The following is a 22,157-nucleotide window of genomic DNA, read 5'->3' as shown; positions in this document are numbered from 1 at the left end:
TTTCAGTTTGGCCAACCACAAATGCCTTTTGTTCCTCAGTTTTTTGCACACTTCTCGTTGATTTGTTATAATTTTTGTCAGTCTATAGTACTTCCCAAATGTTTTCCCTGATCTGACCAATTAATACAGCCCAAAACATGACAATAATTGACCATTTCAGCAGCATTAATCAGCTAAATATGCAAGTTTTGTTCGGTTCAGTGGCATTGTTTACGTTCAGTGCTGCCAATATGGTTGATTGATGACACATCGTGAAAACACTCCATAGGACTAACAGGCTTACATGTAAAGTTGGTCTTAACAGAGCTAAATTAAAATGCCTTTCGATGTGTTTGATGTTATGTATCATAAATTTTAGACAAAGAGAGTGAGGCTTGAACTTACATTATAATGTTGTAGATATTTTGATTTTCAAGTACTAATTCACGTCAAGCTCTTCCTTTTTTCTACTGGTGCTAAAGAAATTCTGAAAGGTAATAGAATATTTCTCGCTATGACTTTATTTCTTGCAATTCTGACTTTATTTCATGCAGTTCTGAAAAAAGTCAGAATTGTGAGTTTATATCATGCAATTATGAGCAAAAATGTTTTCTATATCTCACAATTCTGACTTTATTTCTCCCAATTGTGAGTTTATATTATGCCGTTTAAAAAACAAACAAACTCAGAATTGTGTTCAAATCTTGCCATTCTGAGTTTATTTCTTCCAAATGTGTTTATATCTTGTCATTCTAATTTTATAACTTGCTATTGAAAATTTTTATCTTGAAATTCTGACTTTATTTCTTACAACTGTGAGTTTATATCACACCATTCTGAGAAAAAATGTCAGAATTGTGAGATAAAAAGTCAGAATATCCTTTTTCATTTAGTGGCAGAAATGGGCTCCCTAGCAACTGTGCCAAATTGCATATTTTTTGCAAACAAGTTTACATATAAATTATACCATTTTATTATAAATATAAATGTTTTTCCTTCACAGGTTTGCATTTGGCCATATACAAAAACCTTTCATCTAGAGCTCCAGTGCTTCCTGCAGGTCAAGGTGTGATGCAAAATGTTTTATAACATCTCATGTACAGTCATGAGGATTTTGGCTCTGTAAATATTTTATTAAAGAAGTGTGTCCGTGTCTGTGTGTTTGTGCCTGATTCACTATATACAGTAGTAGATGAAAAACAGCACGTGTTCATACTGTATGTCATGTTTTATAAATTATATCAACCAAAGAGTGAATGTAAGAAGTCAGTCACTCACAGTCAGATCACTGTTTCAATTTAAGATTGTTGAAATATAAAGTAAAATCATGTAAACATACCTCATTTTTCTACTTTTCTGTCAAATATTTGGACCAATTTTTAAAGAAAATTCAGTCAGAATAAACTCAAGTTAGTACTACAATGTGAAACTGTGTCATTGTTTTCTTCTCATGTTAATAAAACACACTCTGGGCACATCTCTGCATTCTTAAAATGGAAATAACACTGGACACTTGTGTATTGTGGAAGAATCACTCTTTATTCAGAAATATTGTCACATTGTTCATTTTTATTTGTTTGTTTTATTGTTACAGTATAATAATGGATACAGTGCTGTGGTGGAGCGGGTTCACGGCTGTAGACCGGAGCTGGTCCTGTACTGAAACAATGAGGCTCTTAGGCTGTGATTCAATGTGTTCATTAAAACAACCAGATCATGAGAGTCATTTGCTCGTGAATCAGACACTGCTTATGCTGTATATGTTATTACATTATAGTGAGTTTAAGTTATTATGCTTAACTAACTTCATTAAGTAAAGGATTCATCAGACTGTTTTAAACTCCCAAGTTTGTGAGTTTTTTTTTTTTTTTAAAATGATTCATTAAAATAACCAAATCATAAGAGTCATTTGTGCACAATTCGGACTGCACTGACTGATCTGCATGTCTCTGAATCCCTTTGAAGAAGTAGTTCATAACAGTCATTTGCTTGTGAATCCAACACTGGTCGCACTGTATGTTATTTTGTTATACTGAGGTTAAGTTATTGTGATTAACTAGTTGGTTGTAACTCCTACATTTTTTGAACGATTTAATACCTGAATCCACTTATTTACTAGTGAATTAAACTACTATCACAAAACAATATAAAGACACATTTTCATGCCATTACTTCATAGTACAGTCTTTTATCTCAGTACATTCAACTTAGACTGCATTCACGACACGTTAAATATGATTTCTGTTACTGTAGATTGGAATAAGTATTGCCGGTTGTGAACGGGTCTTAACAGACGCGCCTTAACGACACGGATAGTGACAGAAACCTCAAGGCAGCATTACAGTGCCTTAAAGCCCCAGTGAGCAAGACAAAGGCGACAGTGGCAAAGAAAAACTCCCTACATAATTAAATGTAGGAAGAAACCTTGGGAGGAACCAAGACTCATCTGGGGGTACCCATCCTCCTCTGGCCGGCACATATAAAAATACTGCCTATTTTACCTGTATTTCACAGGACTTACCTGTAATTTACAATTCTTACCTTCGGTCTACAACTCTTAACTTTTGTCTGTAACTTTTACCTGTATTTTTCAACCCTTACCTGTATTTCACAGGACTTACCTGTACTCTACAAGTCTTATCTTTAGTTTACAGCTCTTACCTGTACTCTACTACCCGACCTAGTAACTGTCCTGAATGCACCTGTATGTTGGCCATGGCATTGAGATGGTCCTGTGCTGGTCTGTGGCTGTGTGTGCTGAACTAAAGGCTGATTGGGCTTTACCTGCACACTGAGAGGTACCTGTGGCGGCGGCTTGAGGGTGCCTGGACTGATGCTGAAGCGCTGAGGGGTGCCTGTACTGTGACCATAGCACTGAGGGGCGTCTGGGTTGTGGCTCTTGTACTGTGTTTTCTAGCAGTGGCTCAAGAACAGCACTATATTGCCAGCAGCCATTCAACTACAACCACATCAACTTACTACACTGATTTTACATTGTTGAGGCACAGTTTGACTATTAACATTAACAGTAAAATGTAGAAAGTATGTGCATTATGCAACATTATGTGCATTTATAGTCATTTAATCTCAACTGGGAAATGGCATATACTTCTGGTTAAGTAAAAAAGTTAGTGTGCTGTTTGAGAGGAGAGTACATAGTGCGTACTATAAGTGCACAGTGTATAGAACGTCATTTGGGACAAATTTTACTTCATGTCCATTAGAAAATGTATTGTAAATTAAAATCTACATATTGCTTTTTGCCTAGTGTATAGTAGGGAAATAGCCGTTTTCAGATGGAGGTAATGGAAGGGACCTCAGGGAGCTTTGGCCATGACAGGGGAGACCTCAAGCGGCATCGGCCGTCACAGGGACCTCAGGGAGCGTTGGCTAAGACAGGGACTTCAGGGAAGCAATAACCCTGACAGGAAGTTCAGCAAGCAGCAGCCGTAAAGTGACGATCACCACAGGTATCTCAGAAGCCATGGCCAAGTCAGGTACCTCAGGGACGAATCTCAACCCCTCGAATATTACAAATAGCCTTATATTGAGTAAGCTATCAGTCAGTTCTTGCCAATTTTGTCCTGCAAACCCTCACCACTGCACAATATGTGTGTCTCTGTTATTGAAATATCAATTCAGATCTCACAGTGTCTACAAATGACCTGATGAGATGAATCATTGTGTAAGTTGAGAGACAAAAATGTGTAGTGGTGGGGGCTCCAGGACAGGTTTGGGGAGCACTGTTGTAGGTATGTGCTATATAACACTTACCTTTGCTATATTACTCTTACACATACTCTACACCTCTTGCTTAAAGTTACAGAAGTCCTGTCGATCATCATTATGAGCAGCAGTCATTGCGCTGTCACAGCAATAATTCTTCTGCATCCCTCCACCTCCTTGTTTCCTCCTGTATTTCTGTTATTCTTCCTCTATGCAGTACCACAATGTGGTGATTGAACTCAGAGCTCAAGCTGAGCCTTGAGTTCGAGGCCTGAGCCTCCACTGACAACAACAAGCCAAGTTGGTTTGCCATTATCCGTCAGGACTGGATGGGCAGGCAAACTTGTGAATAGTATTTTTCCATCCTTTAGTGCAGTTGTTTTCAGTTTTGATCCAGTCATGTTGTTTGTGTCTCTTGTCTGACACACTCGTTTCAGTTCATGAAGCTCTCTCAGCATTGACAACCACTGCTGTAGTGAAATACTTTTCTCCTACAGCACTTACCTGCTCTCTGATGAAAACAAGTGCTCAGTGTAAAACTCAGCAGAGACTGAATCACTTACACAGTGTTCAGCAGCACATCTCTGACTCTACAACAACATTTCTGGAAGATCCTACAGCAGAATAATGAAAATGTGCAACTTGGTAAGTAAATATATTGAATATATAAATGAATATATGCATTTTATGTGTGTTCACTGTGTAATGTTAATGGCAAGATGCTGAACGCCATCCTGTGTCTGTATCATCATACTGCAAATGTATTTCAATTAAAACTTACATTTTAAACCTACACATCCAGCCTATGATTACAAGCAACAACGTTTTGGATGGAGATAACGTTAAAGTGATCTGACAATGTTTATAAAATTACAAACAGCAGCAGTGCTAACGAATAGTCTAGCTTTGGCTCTTCGGGTGTCATGGAAACAAATCTACATAACAATAATAAATGTAATTTGGCACGATTCGGTTCATACGCATGCACCGCCCTGGTGAAAAAACCAGCATATGCTGGTAAGTATGTTTTGATGCTGGTTTATGCTGGTCATGTTGCTGGTCAAGGACCAGCATAAACCAGCAAAGGACCAGCTTAAACCAGCAGCATATGCTGTTTTTTCACTAGGGCATTAACGGTTAAAATGACTGATATGCAAATAAAACAATTTCCGCAATATGAAAACGTTATAAAACTAATAATTTGATCACAGACTCACCAGCAGCTGCAGATACAGATGTGGAGACTGAAGCAGCACAAGTTCAACCGTCGATGATTCGGTTCAAACCGCGCACTGTGACGTCATAAACCGAACACAGAACGTTTGCGCTCCTCATTCAACTCAATTCACTCATTCATTAAACATGGAGAAATAACAACAAATACATAAAACACTTCCTGTACCCCCAAAATAAAAAAACACTAATTCCAAAACTGACATAAATGGGTCATTCCTGGTATTCCAGTAATGTTTTGGCTTCATAATTCTGGGGGAATTTCCAAAATTCTACCAAATAGTGACATGTTTAACTATTAGAAGTACATTTTGGCCAAGCTCAGGGACTCCAAAAATAATAATTATGGGTAGATTGTTCAGACACTGGCTGTGAATGTATCCCACCCTGTTAAGGACATATACATAGTTATCACAAAATGTTAATAACAAGCTTTTCTTGGATGGTGTATGTCTCTTACCCATTATAGTATTTTTTGTTCTTGAAACAATTATTGATAAACAGAATATGTCTTAATTATTATTAAGAACAGGTACTTTTTTGTGCCAATTTTGTCAACAGGATGGTAAATAAAATATTTGCTCAAAAACATATATATCCTGTTAATGTTCCTCACCTCACAAAATAAAACAAAAGTATGCCAAATATTTAACACTGCTGTCAAATTATAATTTAAAATGACTTGTCTAACAGGGTGGAATGAAGCGTAACAGGATGGAACAGCAGTGTTAACAGGTTCTAACAGAGCTTTTCATCATTGTCCTGCATGGTTTGCCATCTGTAATGTGTGGAACTGCAGCTATATAATATTGCTTCAAAACAATACAAAAACAAATTAGAGAGAGAGAGAGAGAGAGAGAGAGAGAGAGGATTACACAGACCTAACAGGGTGGAAAATTTTGAGTTAAATTAGCTGTAGCTCTTTGAGTGCTTAACATTTCATTCTCTAACCTTCTACAGATGAACATAACTTTTATGACTATGCCTAACAGGGTGGAACTTTAAGAGTGTGACATGCAGGATAACATTTAAAAAACAAACAAACAAAAAAAACAAAAAAAAAGGTAGGAGTGATCGTTGATACTAACCTCATTTTGTACAGTTGAATTCCAAAGGGAAAAATAAACAATATCACTTCCTGAAAATGGAATTTCTCAGTGGAATTATAGTCTACTTTGGAAGGCGAAAAAGTTTAGTCCATAACATAACTGAAAAATATTTTGAGGTTTTTATCATTTCATGGTTTATATTTTTTGTGGAAGTTGATTACTTTGCATGATAAAATTGAATGCCTGTATCAATAGAAAGGTGTGTAAAATACAAAATAGTATGTTTTATGTCTATCATCTCTGTTTAAGTGATAAAAAAGACCAAAATATATAATTTAATTTAATTTCTTATTCTTATTAATATGTGACTCATTTTAGAGAAAATATGAGTAGGTAAATCATAAACAGAAAAGTCACTGTATAATAGGAATAACCTAAATAGGCACGTTCTGAGTTCACTGGTGTAAATGTTCTTTGTCACTCCTATACCTTCAGTTAGAGTAAAAATAAAACATATTTTTGTGTTTGAATGTTCAAGTGATTTCTGGTTGATTATTTGATTTCTTATTCATAAATTCAGATGTTTTGAATCACTCCAACACTTTATTTAAAAACCACATGCAAAAAGCAAATAACCTCTTATTTAGATTAGAATTAGACTGGTTTTCTGCTGTGGGAGAATCACACACAGTTCAAGAGTGATGGATGCTTTTAGTACGGTTCATGTTAAAATTGTGTGCTATAGAGTGTTTGCACTTACGTCACGGTTTGGTCAGTTACCCGGATGCGTGGCCGTATTGGTGATACTCAAATATAAACAACAGCATGGATTGAACAGTTACTGTACTACTGAATATATTGTTCTGCTAATTAATGCTGTCTAAACCACAGATGAAATGTGTGGAAACTGCAAAATCATATAGAGAAGGACTTAGTAAGCAGGAAAGGGCACAATATTTTGACAAATAAAGTTAACAGGTGGTACCCTGTTGAAAAAAACAGCTAAAACCAGCCTAAGCTGGTTGGCTGGTTTTAGCTGATCATAGCTGGTCAGCAGGCTGGTTTTAGAGGGGTTTTGGCCATTTCCAGGCTGGTCTTAGCTGGTCAGGCTGGAAGAGACCAGCTAAAACCAGCTACTTCCAGCTTAAACCAGCTAAAACTAGCCAACCAGCCTAGGCTGGTTTTAGCTGTTTTTTTTCAGCAGGGTAAAGATACATACGAGCTGTATTAATTAAGATATTAGCCTAATATTTCACCTACCTGACTGGAAATGATAAGAACAAACACAAATTCTTGTCCTAGAAATCCTGGTTCAGTTTGGCCAACCACAAACACATTTTGTTCCTCAGACAGTTTTTGCACACTTCTTCTTGATTGTCTATAGTACTCCAAATGTTTTTCCCAGTCTGACCAATTCGTTCGTACAGCCCAAATCATGACAATAATTGACCATTTTCAGCAGCAATAATCAGCAAAATATGTGATTTTTTATATATTTTGATCGGTTCACTGGCATTGTTTACATTCAGTGCCGTCAATATGGCCGACTGAAGATGTGTTGTGAAAACACGCTATATTGGTTTTCAACAGTGACTGTGAAATGTGTACATTAGTTATGGGAATTGCATATTTTGAGTTTTGAAATTTAGTACATGGTCAATGGGCTAATTTTGGGCTATTTTTGATTGGCCATTGGAATAGTTTTGGCAACTATGCCCCCAATATATAAAGAGTTCATTATCTAATTTTTGACCGAGTTGGCTTTTAGCTGGTTTTGCATCAGAACTCTTCATATGTCTTACCATTATGCTTTTTTGGCTAAAGGTCGCAGGCTTGCCTTCCAGTGGCTTTGTTCTAGTATGTCTAGTAAGACCTTGATTATCTGGTTCAGGTGTGTTTAATTAAGGTTGGACCTAAACTCTGCAGAGCACCAGAAATCCAGGACCAACTTCTATAACATCTGAATAAATAAGCGTTACATTGATGTATGGTTTGTTATGATACAACAGTATTTGGCTGAGATACAACTATTTGAAAATCAGGAACCTGAGGGTGCAAAAAAATAAAAACATTGAGAAATGCAATGCAATTATTAGCAATGCATATTAATAATCAAAGTTTTTATATATTTACTGTATGAAATGTACAAAATATCTTCATGGAACATGATCTTTACTTAATATCCTAATGATTTTTGGCATAAAAGAAAAATCAATCATTTTGACCCATACAATTGCTACAAATATACCTGTTACATTCAAATTCAGGGAGGTTTGCAGCTTTAGCCTTGGTTTGTTTTCAATAAAATGGAGGAAAAACTTGAATGTTGTCCAACTTTTATTTTTAGGTGCAAAACATTAGCTTTGACATTTTGTCATATGGTCAAATTGTACTGTTTGTTGAATTGTAATGTTCTATCAAATTCAAACTTTAGCACCAAAATAAACTCAATTCTTATTTGAAACTCAATTTTTGTGTTTTCCATATATTCAAGTGCTTTGTGTTGATTTCTGATTAAAAACAGTTATTTTACAGTTCTGAGTGCTCTCTTCTCTTGCCCTTGATCTGGAAGTGTCTTGGTCATGAATGTGTAGTGTTTCCTCTTCAGGTTCTTCCCAGCTTCCTGTTTCAGTCCGATGCCGAGATATTCTGTCTCATCCTCATATTCAGGCCAGTGTGTCAGACCTGGACCATTCGGAGACCTGCCAAAATTAGCCATATTAGAGTGCAGAAAGAATATACTTTGTTATTCCACACACATTAAGAGGACTGATATTTTACCCGGTGTGTGCAAAGTTCGCTCAGTAGGCCATCACAGTCTTGCAAAGCTCTTCCTCTTCCTTTGTGAAAGGAGCTGAAGGATTGAACCATTAAATGATGAGTCACTGGTTATTAAAAACCCCTTCAGAAAAGTTCAGTGTCAATAAAGGATGTGTTTGTAGTAATGAGTCTTACCGGTTACTTTGAGATGGGCTTTAGCGAAGCAGGTGCCCTGGATAAAGAACAGTTCATCGCCGTGGTCAACACCAACAAAGCTTGGCCTGTTCTTCTGGATCATACTGGGAGAATGCTGGAACTCGCACAGGTAAACCGGTGCTCCTGAGGCTACAATCACAACAGCAATCCTTCATTTTACAGACTTTTTTTTTTGAACAACTGAAAATGATACATAAGTTAAAAAGGGGTAGTTTATTCAAAAAATTGTTTAAAACTGTCATCATTTATTCAACCTCAAGTTGTATGAAACTTGTATGAGTTTCTTTCTTTTGTTAAACACAAAGAAAATATTTTGAAGAATATTGGCAACAGTTTTGGCAACAACTCAAAAACTGCTGCTGGTCACCTTGGAACTGGGGAACTCTGGGGGCTTTACAGTAGCCTAACTCCACCAGAGTGTTGGGGAACGTGGGCCTGGCATCGCTCGAAATAGACCCTGGAGCTCAACATTCATGGTTATGGAGAACCATCCGTTCCCAGAGTAGGTGGTGTCACCTTACTCTCATGCCCACCAGAGTGAGGGTACGTGGGCTTGGCATCACCCCGGGACCTCAGCATTAATGGTTACAGAGAACCATCAATTACCAGAGTATGGGGCATCATATTACTCACATGCCCGGCAGAGTGAGGGTACATTTTAGGGGGGCGTCATCTTATTCTTATGCCTGCCAGACTGAGGGTACATATTAGGGGGCATCATTTTACTCTCATGCCTGCCAGAGTGAGGGTACGTGGGCTTAGCATTGTTCAAAAAAGGCCCTGGAGCTCAGCATTCATGGTTACGGAAAACCATCAATTACCAGAGTAGGGGTTGTCATATTACTTTCATGCCTGCCAGAGTGAGGGTATGTGGGCTTAGCATTGCTCGAAAAAGGCCCTGGAGCTTAGCATTGATGGTATGGAAAACCGTCAATTCCCAGAGTAGGGGGCATCATCATACTCTTATTTCCACCAGAGTGAGAGGACATGGGTCTGGCATCACTCAAAAAAGCCCCAGCTCAAAAGTACCCCCTAGGAGCTCAGTCATTCATGGTTATGGAGCAACCATCAATTCTCAGATTCATGGGGGACATCAATCATAGGGGTCTCATTCCTCTTATTAGCCAGAGGGTGCGTGATTATGGCATCGCTCAAAAAAGCCCCTGGAGCTCAGCATTCATAGTTATGGAGAACCAAAATAGGGGGTGTCAACTCGCTCTCATGCCCACCAGAGTGCAGGGATGTGGTCCTGTCATCGCTCGAATAAGCCCCTGGAGCTCAGATTTCATAGTTACAGAGAACTATAGTAACGGAGTATGGGACGCCAACCAACACCCATTCCCACCAAGGTGAGGGTAGGTAGGCTGGAGATGTCTTAGAAGAGCCCGTGGAGTCTCAGTCCATATTTCATAGTTACAGAGAAACTACCTCCACAACGCAGCCATGGATGAGAACGGAGTCTTACCCAGTAAAGGCGCGCTCTCCCAGCTAAGTTGGGTGGAAGTTTGACGCTAGCCCGATCAGAAACACAGAGGCCTAGGAACTTGAAACTTAGGTCGATGATAGAGCTTATCAGCCCCTTTTCAACACCAGTGATTGAGTTGACAGCCCCCACAGGGGCCGGAGATAGTGTCCCCCAAATTTGAAACTTTAACAGGTTATAGCTTGCCCGGGCCGGGGCCAAACTTCACCAAACTTGAGTCAATGATAGACCTCTGGGGCCCCTACTGTACACTGCCGATCCCCGAGTTAATGGCCCCCCAAAGTTTCATTTTTCAGCCCTAATAACTCCAGAACCAGAAATAGCATCAAAAATGGGAAGTCCAACTGTCAAGTTACCGTCAACTGTTTGGTCATCGATATCCATCCAACAGAAAAACATGACATCAGGCATGAACAATTATCTAAGTTTCTTGACAAGCAAATCAGAAAGCCTAGAATGAGCTAAAGGATCATTACTGAAGACTTATAATGATGCTGAAAATTTTTTGAATCAGGCATAAAAATTATATACATTATTTTAAAGCCTTTGAGCATTAGAGACTTATTTCAATTAAAATTTTTTCATTAAAAATGTGTACTTATTTTAAACCTTTGACCTGTGAAGTATATATATATATATATATATATATATATATATATATATATATATATATATATTATGTTTTAAATTAATTTTAATTTAATATACCACTTAAAAATGTAAATTAAAATGCTTTGTTCCTTGAATATTATGAAATCATTTTTTCTCCACACAGTTGCAATAGTTCAGTATAAATAAATGAATAATTGAATAATTGAAAATGAATAGTTTCTCACCGCTGTGGTATTTTGCCAGTTGGAGGGCAGGGATGTTGAACATCACGTCACCTATCATCTCTCTATAAATGTCTCGAATTTGAATGGGGTCGCTTGTGTTACCCAGATACTCCTTCACCACTAGATCAACGATCCATCGATCCGTGGGCTAATCACATTGTAACAGGACTCCAGGGAAGCGTGTAAGATCCAGATGCTAGCTTTATTAAACACAGCGTAGTCAAGACAGGCAGGGTCAATCTCCAAACAAACAGTGTAAACCAGGGCAAAAACAATAGCGTAATCCAGAAAACAGTCTGAACGTCAAAATACCAGAGAGCAGTCCAAAAGTGGCAAATAAACAAGGCAATGGAACAAGGCAAAAACTATGGCAATGACGCTAGACAAAACTATGGCAAAGAAACAAGGAAAACTATGACAATGAAATTAAACCGTGGAATTAACAAAACAAGGCAATGAAAATAGAGAAACGCTTGGTAGAGTCTGCACAGGCAAAACAATACTTTGCGGGGCCTGTTTGGTGTAGGCCTCCTAAAATGGCCACCAAACAGGAAGTAACCCATGAAGCAGCAGAGGGAGCGATAACAGAGAGTCAATGGGTGAGGGCTCCCTCTGCTGGCATGGCGTTACACACATTCATAGAAAAACAAATGTAAGCTACGGAAGAAAGAAATCCAATGTAGTTCTCATTGTAAAGTTAAAATTACATAATGTGAATATGCACTGAGTTGTCTTACATCAGGATACGTGAGGGTCAGGACATTTATGCTCTTTATTAATCCCGTCAATCCATCCTTTACCCACAAAATACTATGGAGAAATAACATAGCTTTAGCATCAAATGTAAAACTACGTATTTGAATATGCTGCAAATATGTCTTTGAGATGCATATTGTCATATTGCTTTGAGAATAAAAAACACATGCCTAATGAGACTGGTTTGGTGTGGGTGGGTGGATTTTTTTTATCATTGTAGGGTGGTTGTGTTCACACACTGCCAATATACATTAATGTCCAAACACAATATAAAACTGGATTTTGCATAATAGGTGCTCTTTAAGCCTTGAATCTAAGTGAATTTGCAGTGTGATATTAAATATAATAAGAAATTAAATTTTTACGCACTCCGGCCAGTATAAAGCCAAACTCATCATCAGTAATTCCAGTGATGAGAGGAACTTTACTGAACTCTTGCTTCTTTACAATCTCCTCTACAGATTTGGGAAGGAAATAAGAATCCACAGCAAGACTGAAGTACATCACCGCAATCTAGAAACACAGTGGAAATCCTCACAGTTAACATCCACTGATCTCTTATCTCTATCTTATACTTTATATTATGTGATTATATGAAATATAATACATATTGAAGCATCATGCCTTGTGAAAGAGAACTGTGCTAAATTAAAGTGAGTGTGCACTTGCACTTGCAGTGTAAGTACAAATACAAGTACATTAAAAAAAAAAAAAAAACATACATTTAATCATTTAGCAGAAGCTTTTATCCAAATGAGGAATACAAGAAGTGATTCATCATAAAGAGACAAACTTGTTTATTGTGTCTGTAATAAGTACTTGTGCTAAAATGTACTTCTGGGATCTTGCCTCTTTACATGAGGTTTGCTTTTAAAAACACCTGATTGGAACATTGTAGAACTTCTTCCTCAGACCAGTGCATGATGCAGTCAACGATCTTCAATGAGCTGCTGCTGTCACACTTACATAATTTGGCTGCATTCTGAAATGACCATTAACATGAAGACTTAATAGTTATATTAACTCCCTGGGGTCGACGATCACGCCAGCAATATCAGCTCATGTTTTTTAAGATCAGTGCGAAAGACACTAAAAATACTCTGTCGATTTTGGTCACACAAATAAGTGTTATAAATCATTGGAAACCATTAAGTGTATACTTTTATTTGTGCACACTCACAATAAAAACTGAACTGTGTGCTTCTTTAAATTAAAGAAAATAAACAGGGTTCTCAGTCTTCACTGTCTCCGCGAACGGCTTTTAGAAGTTCGTCAATAAAATGAACCTAAACACAGTGAATACTCGGCACACAGACAGGAGAGATATATCTATAGAAAGCTTGATATCTCTACTTTTAAATAAATCAAGTCTTATCAAAAACAAATATTCTGTGCTAAAGTAATCCGTGTGAAACCAACGTGATTCCTAGTTTACAACTTACTTAACAAAATCATGAAAATATAAGAAGAATATGAAGTGATACCTGAGCCTTCAGGAAAGGATTATGCATCACTAAACCATCCCAAAAAGCAGTCCCGCTCTCTGCAATGGCACGATGAAACAGACCAGCAGCCAACGGTGAAAGAATCTTGAAGACACAATGACACTGAAAGTGACTCGATTACTTAAAACTGTCTGAATTATGGGTTTTACAGTAAGCTATTAATAAAGACCCATACCAGTGAGGATACACTCATTCCTCCGGCAGACTCTCCACAGATGGTCACAGATCCAGGATCTCCACCTATGGATGTTCTTCTGAATCCATTGAAGAGCAGCAACCTGATCCAGAAAACCATAGTTTCCTGGTGCATGTTCATCTCCTGTGCTACAAAAATCTTTAATCTGAAAGTGTGAATTTGATTAAATGGGCAACTTGCTTGGGGCAACTTCATGGACTCTTCTCTGGCTGCTAAGTGGGGGTTCCTCCCTCTTTTGACAGCTTGTGCACTCAGTGGTTTCGTCTCACCCTTACTTCCCATTCTGCTGTCTTTGTAAGTCTCACCATTTCTGGCAACCACCATGAGGAGGTTGTGTTTTACTTGCTGGAGCCTCTCAGAACTTCCATTGTGCTGGGGCAACCTTGACTGGTGAAGCAAAACCCCCAGTGCAGCCTTGTCTCCTCAGTCTGTGTTTTCTATTCCTCAGGAGGAGGTGGCTGATTTGTCTGCCATCCTGCTGGTCTACCATGATGTTCAGTGGGTCTTCAGTAGGTCCCAGGCTGTGTCTCTTCCTTCTCACCGACCCTATGATTGTGTTATTAATATACTCCATAATATACTTCACTTTTCCTCCATGGGGGTGGTTGTATTCCCCCTCCTGTCCTGAGAGTGAGGCCATGGACAAGTATGTCAGTGATTCTCTGGAAGCTGGACTCATCTGCCCCTCTTCTTCTTTGTTCTTCTTCTCCTAGCTTTAATGTCTTTAGCCTTTGAGTTGTTGCATGGAGCGGAATTCTTCATGGAGTTGGACCCCTGCAATGCTTACTATCTGGTCCGCATCAGAAAGGGGGATAAGTGGAAGAAGGCTTTCAACACTCCCATTGGGTCATGCCATTTGGGATGACTAGTGCTTCAGCTGTCTTCCAGGTGCTGGCCAACGATGTGCTAAGAAACATGGCAAACAAGTTTGTCTTTGTGTACCTGGATAATATCTTGAATTTCCCTCATTCTCTCCAGGTACACGTCCATCCGACTGCTGGACAACCAGCCTTGTATCAAGGCTGAAAAGTGCTCATTTCATGCAAGGTCTGTTCTGTTCCTGGGGGTTTATCATTTTGGCGAAGTTGCTTGCCATTCATCCATCAGGCTTCATGTCCATCAGTTTGTCAATGCCTGCTCAGTCTGTGCCCCAAAACAAGCCTTTCTTGCTTTTTCAAGGCATCATCACCTAAGCTCCCTTCTACTAAGGAGACTGCTCTGGTGGTGGTAGACCATGAGGCAGACCAACAGGCAGTCAGAGCGGGCAAACCAGGACTTGGAGCGGATGCTCCACTGTCTGGCCTCCCATAACCCCTCCTTCTGAAGCCAGCAGCTTACGTGGGCTTGTTATTCTCTGCCTACCTTTTCTACTGAGTTATCAGTCTGCTCTTTTTCCTTCACAGGAGCCTTCACAGGAGCCTGAGGCTGTGGTTCCCTCTGCCCAAGCATTTATTCGCTGCTGTGCCATCATACGTGACAGAGGGAAGCCGGCCGGAGAGACATGTTAAAATCTCCTCTAACACTGGACTCCGGACCTCAGGTATGTTTGTGGACAGAGGGTATGACTCTTTAAAAGAGACCTGCCTCTTAAATGTTCCAGTTTGCAAGCTAGCTCCGTGGCTCATTGGGCCATACCCTATTGACAAAGTCCTGAGTCTAGCAGTGGTACATCTTAGGCTCCCATTTTCCCTTCATGTCTCCTGCTCATTTGTTGGCCTACTTATTCCCCTTGTGTGTGTTGTTCTGTGCCAGATTGTTTGCTCTTGAGCTCTCAGCATCAAGTTTTTTTCTGTGTCAGTTTGTCCAGTCTTGTTTTGATTGTTTTGACGTCTGCCTGTCTTGATTTCAGCAGCAGCCTGCACCTGTGGATTTGCCTCCAAGATGTTTCCTGCTTACCCGTGACTGTTTCTTGGCTAAGGATTAAAGATTTTGACCATTTTGGGCTGTTTGCTGAGTTAGCTTTTTTCAAATAAACCTGTGTTACTCACCTGTATTTGGGTTCTCTCTCTGTTAGGACTGTGACAAGTGATGCATCAAAAAACAAAACAAAACAAAAAAATCTTCAAAACCAAATATGAAGATTTAATTTAGTCAAAAACCAAAAATAAAGTCACAAAAAAACTGATCGGGATGTCTCTATGTAAAATAATTTATAGCACCTACCTAAAGAATCCCAGCAGACCCAATCTGTACTGAATCAGCACCACAACCACATCCTGATATGCTGACAGAACAGAGCCATCATACTTCGAAGCTGCACCAAGAGCAAATCCTCCACCATGAATCCAAACCATCACCTAGAAAACGCAAGAAAACATTCTCCACAGAGTTTCTATGAGGACATTTACAAAAATTGTTGATGAACTTACTGGTAGCTTAGCCTTTTCACCAGGTTTGACTGGAGAGTAGATGTTAAGATACAAGCAGTCCTCTGAGACCTCAGGAATCTCCACATCCATAGAGAAAAACTTAAGTTCAGCCAAACTAACTTGCCTGTCCTGGAGGCACCTAAAGAAATCACAGCAATATTACATCGTGGAAATGTCTAATTAAACAAGTTTGAACTGAAATGCAGTTGTGTGACATCTTACATGGGTGGCTGTTTGGTTGCATCTCTCACTTCGTCCCATTTCTCTGCAGGCTGGGGCCGAGCCAGTCTCAGGGGGCCCACAGGGGGGCTTGGCAAATGGTACACCTAGATAGCTGCTGACAATTGTGTCCTTGCCCTTAACAGTCAGGAAGGCACCTCTCAGAGATCCTAATTTTGTTTGCACTACAGGTCCTGTCAAAAAGACCAATAATATAACAAAAATCGAATTGAACTTACATTTAGCAACTAAAAATTTTTACACCAATTCTGACATTCAAAACTTGCCTTCCTTCCACTCTTTTATTATCTGTGGAAGTTTTTGGGTCATGAAATTAAAGTGTTTTCCCTTGAAGTTTTTCCCAGGTTTTTGTTCCAATCCAATGCAGAGGTACTCAGCCTCAGCTACATATTTAGGCCACTTTATGAGGCCCGAACCATTCGGAGACCTGATGCCAATGGCAAACAGACATTAAAATGCAAAAACGGAAATGCAGGAAATGCTAATAATTAAGTGACATTAAAATCAATGGTTTTATCACTGGTGTAATCGCTTACCCAGTGCGAGCAAAATTTCCCCAATAAGCCATGGCAGTTTTACATAGTTCATTCTCTTCCTCTGAGACTTCTTCTGAATAACAAAGCAGAAAGAAGTTGATTGATTGCTATTAGTTACTACTTTGACAGTAGTACCTGTTAAATCCTTCCAATAGAAACTGAGACTACAGTTTGATATTTTAAAAGTACACCTCATTAATAGATGAATAGTAACAAACCTTCCTGTTTTACATGTCCTTTTCCGAAGCAGTAACCAAAAACAAAATAAATTTCATCTCCAGGTCACTTCCAACAAAACTGGGTCTTTCTTTTGAAGTATACTGGGAGGATGCTGGAATTCGTACATGTAAACTGGTGCACCTGCATCTATTAAGGAAAACATTTTGAATAAATAAATAATTCGACTTAACTGCTCCATGATGCATAAGTAGAGTAAACTTTTACCTCTGTGGTAATTCACTTTGTTAAACTCTTGGGATTGAAGAAGCTCGTCTACAAGTTTTGGAAGGAACTGGCCATCGATTGTCACTCCAAAACAAAGCATTGGTTGTTCCTGTATCATGAGTCAAAAATATGCACACAAAAGTAAAAGATGCATAGAATTAATACAATTTTATTAAAAATAACATTTCATTTGTAAGGATGGATGAATGCATGGATGGTTGTTATGCAAACCCTAGCAATCTTCAAGGTGTTGTCTTCTGACATCTGCATCACGCAGTCAACAATCTTCTTTGAGCAGGAAATATCACAGCCAGATATATTTCCTACAAACTACAGAAAGATGTTGATACATTGTGATTAAATCACAGTGTAATAAAATGAAAACGGAAAATGGAAAATTTGAAATTGGAAAATTTACTTGGGCTGTTGGCAGAGGGTTGAAACTATGAGGGAATCCATTGCTGCCATACCACTCTCTGCGATGGCATAATGAAACAAGTTTAAGGATAATGGAGAAAGAACCTACAGAAGATAAAACACAAGTGTATCTTTATTTAAAGCCATCTGTAAAGCCAGGTCAATGCAATTTCCTAATCATCACACAATCAAATCTTTGTTTGAATCCTTACCTGTAAAGACACACTGACTCCTCCAGCAGACTCTCCAAAGATGGTCACCAATCCAGGATCTCCACCAAAGCTGTGGATGTTCTCCTGAACCCACTGAAGAGCTGCAACCTGATCCAGAAGACCATAGTTTCCTGGAGCATGTTCATCTCCCGTGCTAAAGGGCAGATGATCATCATACAAGTTTAAAGTCCAAAGACATATGGCCTGGGGAATGGAAATCAAATCTAAACCTTAATAATGCTTGATATGCCATTGTTTACTGTTACTCTAATACAGTAAACATTAGAGTAACAGACGGTTTACAAAGAAAAAAAGACTATTAAGAAGTATTATTTTGAATTATTACAATTGATTTACTGAATAAATAAACTATTAGGGGTTTTGTTGGATCTTTATGTTGGTAACAATTACTTCTTACCTGAAAAATCCAAGCAGACCAAGCCTGTATTGAATCAGGACTACAACTACATCCTGATAGGCAGCCAAAACATGTCCGTCAAAAATGGAAGCTGACCATAGGTAAAAACCTCCGCCATGAATCCAAACCATAACCTATTGCACCATTACAAAACATCAATTAATAACACGGCAACTTGTCATTTGCTCCAGGTTTAGAAGGTGTGTAGATGTTCAGGTAAAGACAGTCCTCTGATGAGTCAGGAATCTCTGTATTCATAGACATATTAGCTACCAAGTCTTTAACTAACTGCTTATCCTGCAGACACCTGGGAAAGACACAGGAACAATGTAAACTCTAGGGACTGAAGCTAACGTAACGTGGGTTCCCTGAGATAAGGGAACAAGCGTTGCGATGCTATGCATATGGGGAAACTTCTGTTGAATACTAAAGCCTGATTAGTTCATGTTTGTTTAGCTGCACAAACAAATGGTGCTTCAACCTACCAAATGGGGTGGAGCTGACTGTTATATAAATCGGCTCTGAGTGCCATTACATCAAAATCTTTTGATTAAATAGCAACAGTCATATTATGCCACGGCAAGCTACACAACGCTCATTCCTTTATCTCAGGGAACCAAGGTTACATTAGTAACACTCCCATTGTGCTGCTACACATATGGAGATCGCATCCAGTAGCACCGTGCTATAAGCAAGTGCAGAACGAAGCTGCTCTGAGAGCCCAGCCTCGGAGCATCCATAATGAGGGCTCCTAAGAAGCATGAGCCAATTATGAGACCCAGGCCACCAGGCTGGGGTCCACATAGCAAGACCTTCTCCACTCATAGAGGGGATTAGGTAAACTAAGTGGACAAAATCTGTGCCTGAAGGGCAGGGACATCCAAATTATAAAATCTGGTGAATGTAGATGGCGAAGACCAGCCGGCAGCCGCACAGATATCACCAATAGAAACTCGGCCCAAACTTAAGGCATGAAGCACTGACTGACAGTGCTTGTAAGTCACCCGCTAGCTTGACCGATACTAATGCCAGACACAGTTTTAAGTGACGGGGCCATAAGTCTGCCAACTGGAGCAGTTTAAAGGGAAGCCCTTGTAAGGCTATGGATAAATCCCATGTTGGCATAGTGTGAGGACTAGGTGGATTCAGCCTCAAAGCTCTCCTCAAGAACTTAACAACTGGCTACCACAAACACTCTGAGCATGGATGGGGTGCATCCCTTCTCCAGCAGCTCTTGCAGAAAGGTTAACACAGATGACACATCACAGGATGGTTCCTCATTCTGTGCTGCACACCAGCCAGAAAAGACTGAGCATTTAAGGCCATAGAGGCATCTTGTACCCTCACTGGTAGCTGTAAAGACTCTCGTCAAGGGGGCGAACAGGAAGGCTCCACAGAGCTCATGGCTCTTTTTTACTAAATTCATAGTAAAAATGATTTCATCATATTACATATATGGTCATAATGGGATATTATTTTTTAAATATATGTTTAGAATGAAATCTATATAATAGTTAAATATATACAGTGGGGCAAGAAAGTATTTAGTCAGCCACCAATTGTGCAAGTTCTCCCACTTAAAAAGATGAGAGAGGCCTGTAATTTTTATCATAGGTATACCTCAACTATGAGAGACAAAATGAGAAAAAAAATCCAGAAAATCACATTGTCTGATTTTTAAAGAATTTATTTGCAAATTATGGTGGAAAATAAGTATTTGGTCACCTACAAACAAGCAAGATTTCTGGCTCTCACAGACCTGTAACTTCTTCTGTAAGAGGCTCCTCTGTCCTCCACTCATTACCTGTATTAATGGCACCTGTTTGAACTCGTTATCGGTATAAAAGACACCTGTCCACAACCTCAAACAGTCACACTCCAAACTCCACTATGGCCAAGACCAAATATCTGTCAAAGGACACCAGAAACAAAATTGTAGACCTGCAGCAGGCTGGGAAGACTGAATCTGCAATAGGTAAGCAGCTTGGTGTGAAGAAATCGACTGTGGGAGCAATTATTAGAAAATGGAAGACATACAAGACCACTGATAATCTCCCTCAATCTGGGGCTCCATGCAAGATCTCACCCCGTGGGGTCATAATGATCACAAGAACGGTGAGCAAAAATCCCAGAACCACATGGGGGGACCTATTGAATGACCTGCAGAAAGCTGGGACCAAAGTAACAAAGGCTACCATCAGTAACACACTACGCCGCCAGGGACTCAAATCCTGCAGTGCCAGACGTGTCCCCCTGCTTAAGCCAGTACATGTCCAGGCCCATCTGAAGTTTGCTAGAGAGCATTTGAATGATCCAGAAGAGGATTGGGAGAATGTCATATGGTCAAATGAAACCAAAATAGAACTTTTTAGTAAAAACTTTACTCATCGTGTTTGGAGGAGAAAGAATGCTGAGTTGCATCCAAAGAACACCATACCTACTGTGAAGCATGGGGTTGGAAACATCATGCTTTGGGGCTGTTTTTCTGCAAAGGGATCAGGACGACTGATCCGTGTAAAGGAAAGAATGAATGGGGCCATGTATCGTCAGATTTTGAGTGAAAACCTCCTTCCATCAGCAAGGGCATTGAAGATGAAACGTGGCTGGGTCTTTCAGCATGACAATGATCCCAAACTGTAACAAGGACTCTGGGAAGTGTATAAGATCCACGTGCAAGCTTTATTGAACAGATCGTAGTCAAGACAGGCAGGGTCAATATCCAAACAAACAGTTACATCCAGGGCAAAACAATAGCATAATCCACAAATACAGGCGGAGTCCAAAAACCAGAGAAAGCAGTCCAAAAAGTAACAAATAAACAAGGATATGGAACTAGACAAAACTATGGCAATGAACGAGGCAAATCTATGGCAGAAAACAAAGACAAAACTATGACCATAAAACAAAACCATGGCAATGACAAAAACAGGGATAAACGCTTGGTAGAGTCCGCAACAGCAAAACAATACTTCGCGAAGTCAGTTTGATAATGGCCTCCTTTTATGGCCACCAAACAGGAAGTAACCAACGAGGCAGCAGAGGGAGCGGCAACAGTCAGTTCATGAGTAAGGGCTCCCTCTGCTGGCGTGGCGTTACGCAAACACACCGCCCGGGTAACGAAGGAGTGGCTTCGTAAGAAGCATTTCAAGGTCCTGGAGTGGCCTAGCCAGTCTCCAGATCTCAACCCCATAGAAAATCTTTGGAGGGAGTTGAAAGTCTGTGTTGCCCAGCGACAGCCCCAAAACATCACTGCTCTAGAGGTGATCTGCATGGAGGAATGGGCCAAAATACCAGCAACAGTGTGTGAAAACCTTGTGAAGACTTACAGAAAACGTTTGACCTCTGTCATTGGCAACAAAGGGTATATAACAAAGTACTGAGATGAACTTTTGTTATTGACCAAATACTTATTTTCCACCATAATTTGCAAATAAATTCTTTAAAAATCAGACAATGTGATTTTCTGGATTTTTTTTTTTTTTCTCATTTTGTCTCTCATAGTTGAGGTATACCTATGATGAAAATTACAAGCCTCTCTCATCTTTTTAAGTGGGAGAACTTGCACAATTGGTGGCTGACTAAATACTTTTTTGCCCCACTGTATATATATATATATTTGATATTTGATATATATATTTGTTTTAGAAGCGTTTGTCTTCAATTTGAATTGATTTTATTCATTTCCTTTTTTGCCGCTAACACTCACAGAAAACAAATGACTTTCAGCCGCTTTGTCACTGCAAATGTTGTCAATTTTAGTACTTCATAATGCATCCATTAAT

General features: G+C 39.4%; 2 protein-coding genes across 3 annotated transcripts in view; both read right to left on the bottom strand.

Annotated features, from left to right (window-relative positions):
• Positions 1-8,496: 8,496 nt before the first annotated feature.
• Positions 8,497-22,157, bottom strand: part of LOC127160965 (uncharacterized) — a 37,538-nt gene continuing 23,877 nt past the window's right edge. The window contains exon 37 of one of the 2 annotated variants that reach the window (XM_051103612.1): positions 8,497-8,689. In XM_051103612.1, coding sequence (XP_050959569.1) covers positions 8,512-8,689 — 178 coding nt within the window. In that variant the 3' untranslated portion in view covers positions 8,497-8,511. Of the gene's footprint in view, positions 8,690-8,772; positions 8,842-22,157 lie in introns of those variants that run through there. The other variant, XM_051103613.1, reaches the window with a different exon arrangement.
• LOC127160964 (liver carboxylesterase 1-like) lies at positions 15,561-18,648 on the bottom strand. Its single transcript, XM_051103608.1, is given in 15 exon segments — positions 15,561-15,755; positions 15,903-16,036; positions 16,109-16,247; positions 16,331-16,402; positions 16,404-16,521; positions 16,615-16,775; positions 16,885-16,954; positions 17,103-17,159; positions 17,329-17,437; positions 17,560-17,658; positions 17,747-17,775; positions 17,778-17,850; positions 17,958-18,111; positions 18,376-18,510; positions 18,545-18,648. Coding segments are annotated over 15 exon segments (1,506 nt in total). The 5' UTR covers positions 18,640-18,648; the 3' UTR covers positions 15,561-15,694.

This window comes from Labeo rohita, unplaced genomic scaffold, assembly GCF_022985175.1.
Source record: "Labeo rohita strain BAU-BD-2019 unplaced genomic scaffold, IGBB_LRoh.1.0 scaffold_508, whole genome shotgun sequence".
In the NCBI taxonomy this organism is placed as follows: domain Eukaryota; kingdom Metazoa; phylum Chordata; class Actinopteri; order Cypriniformes; family Cyprinidae; genus Labeo; species Labeo rohita.
This window is presented reverse-complemented; position numbering and strand designations above follow the sequence as displayed.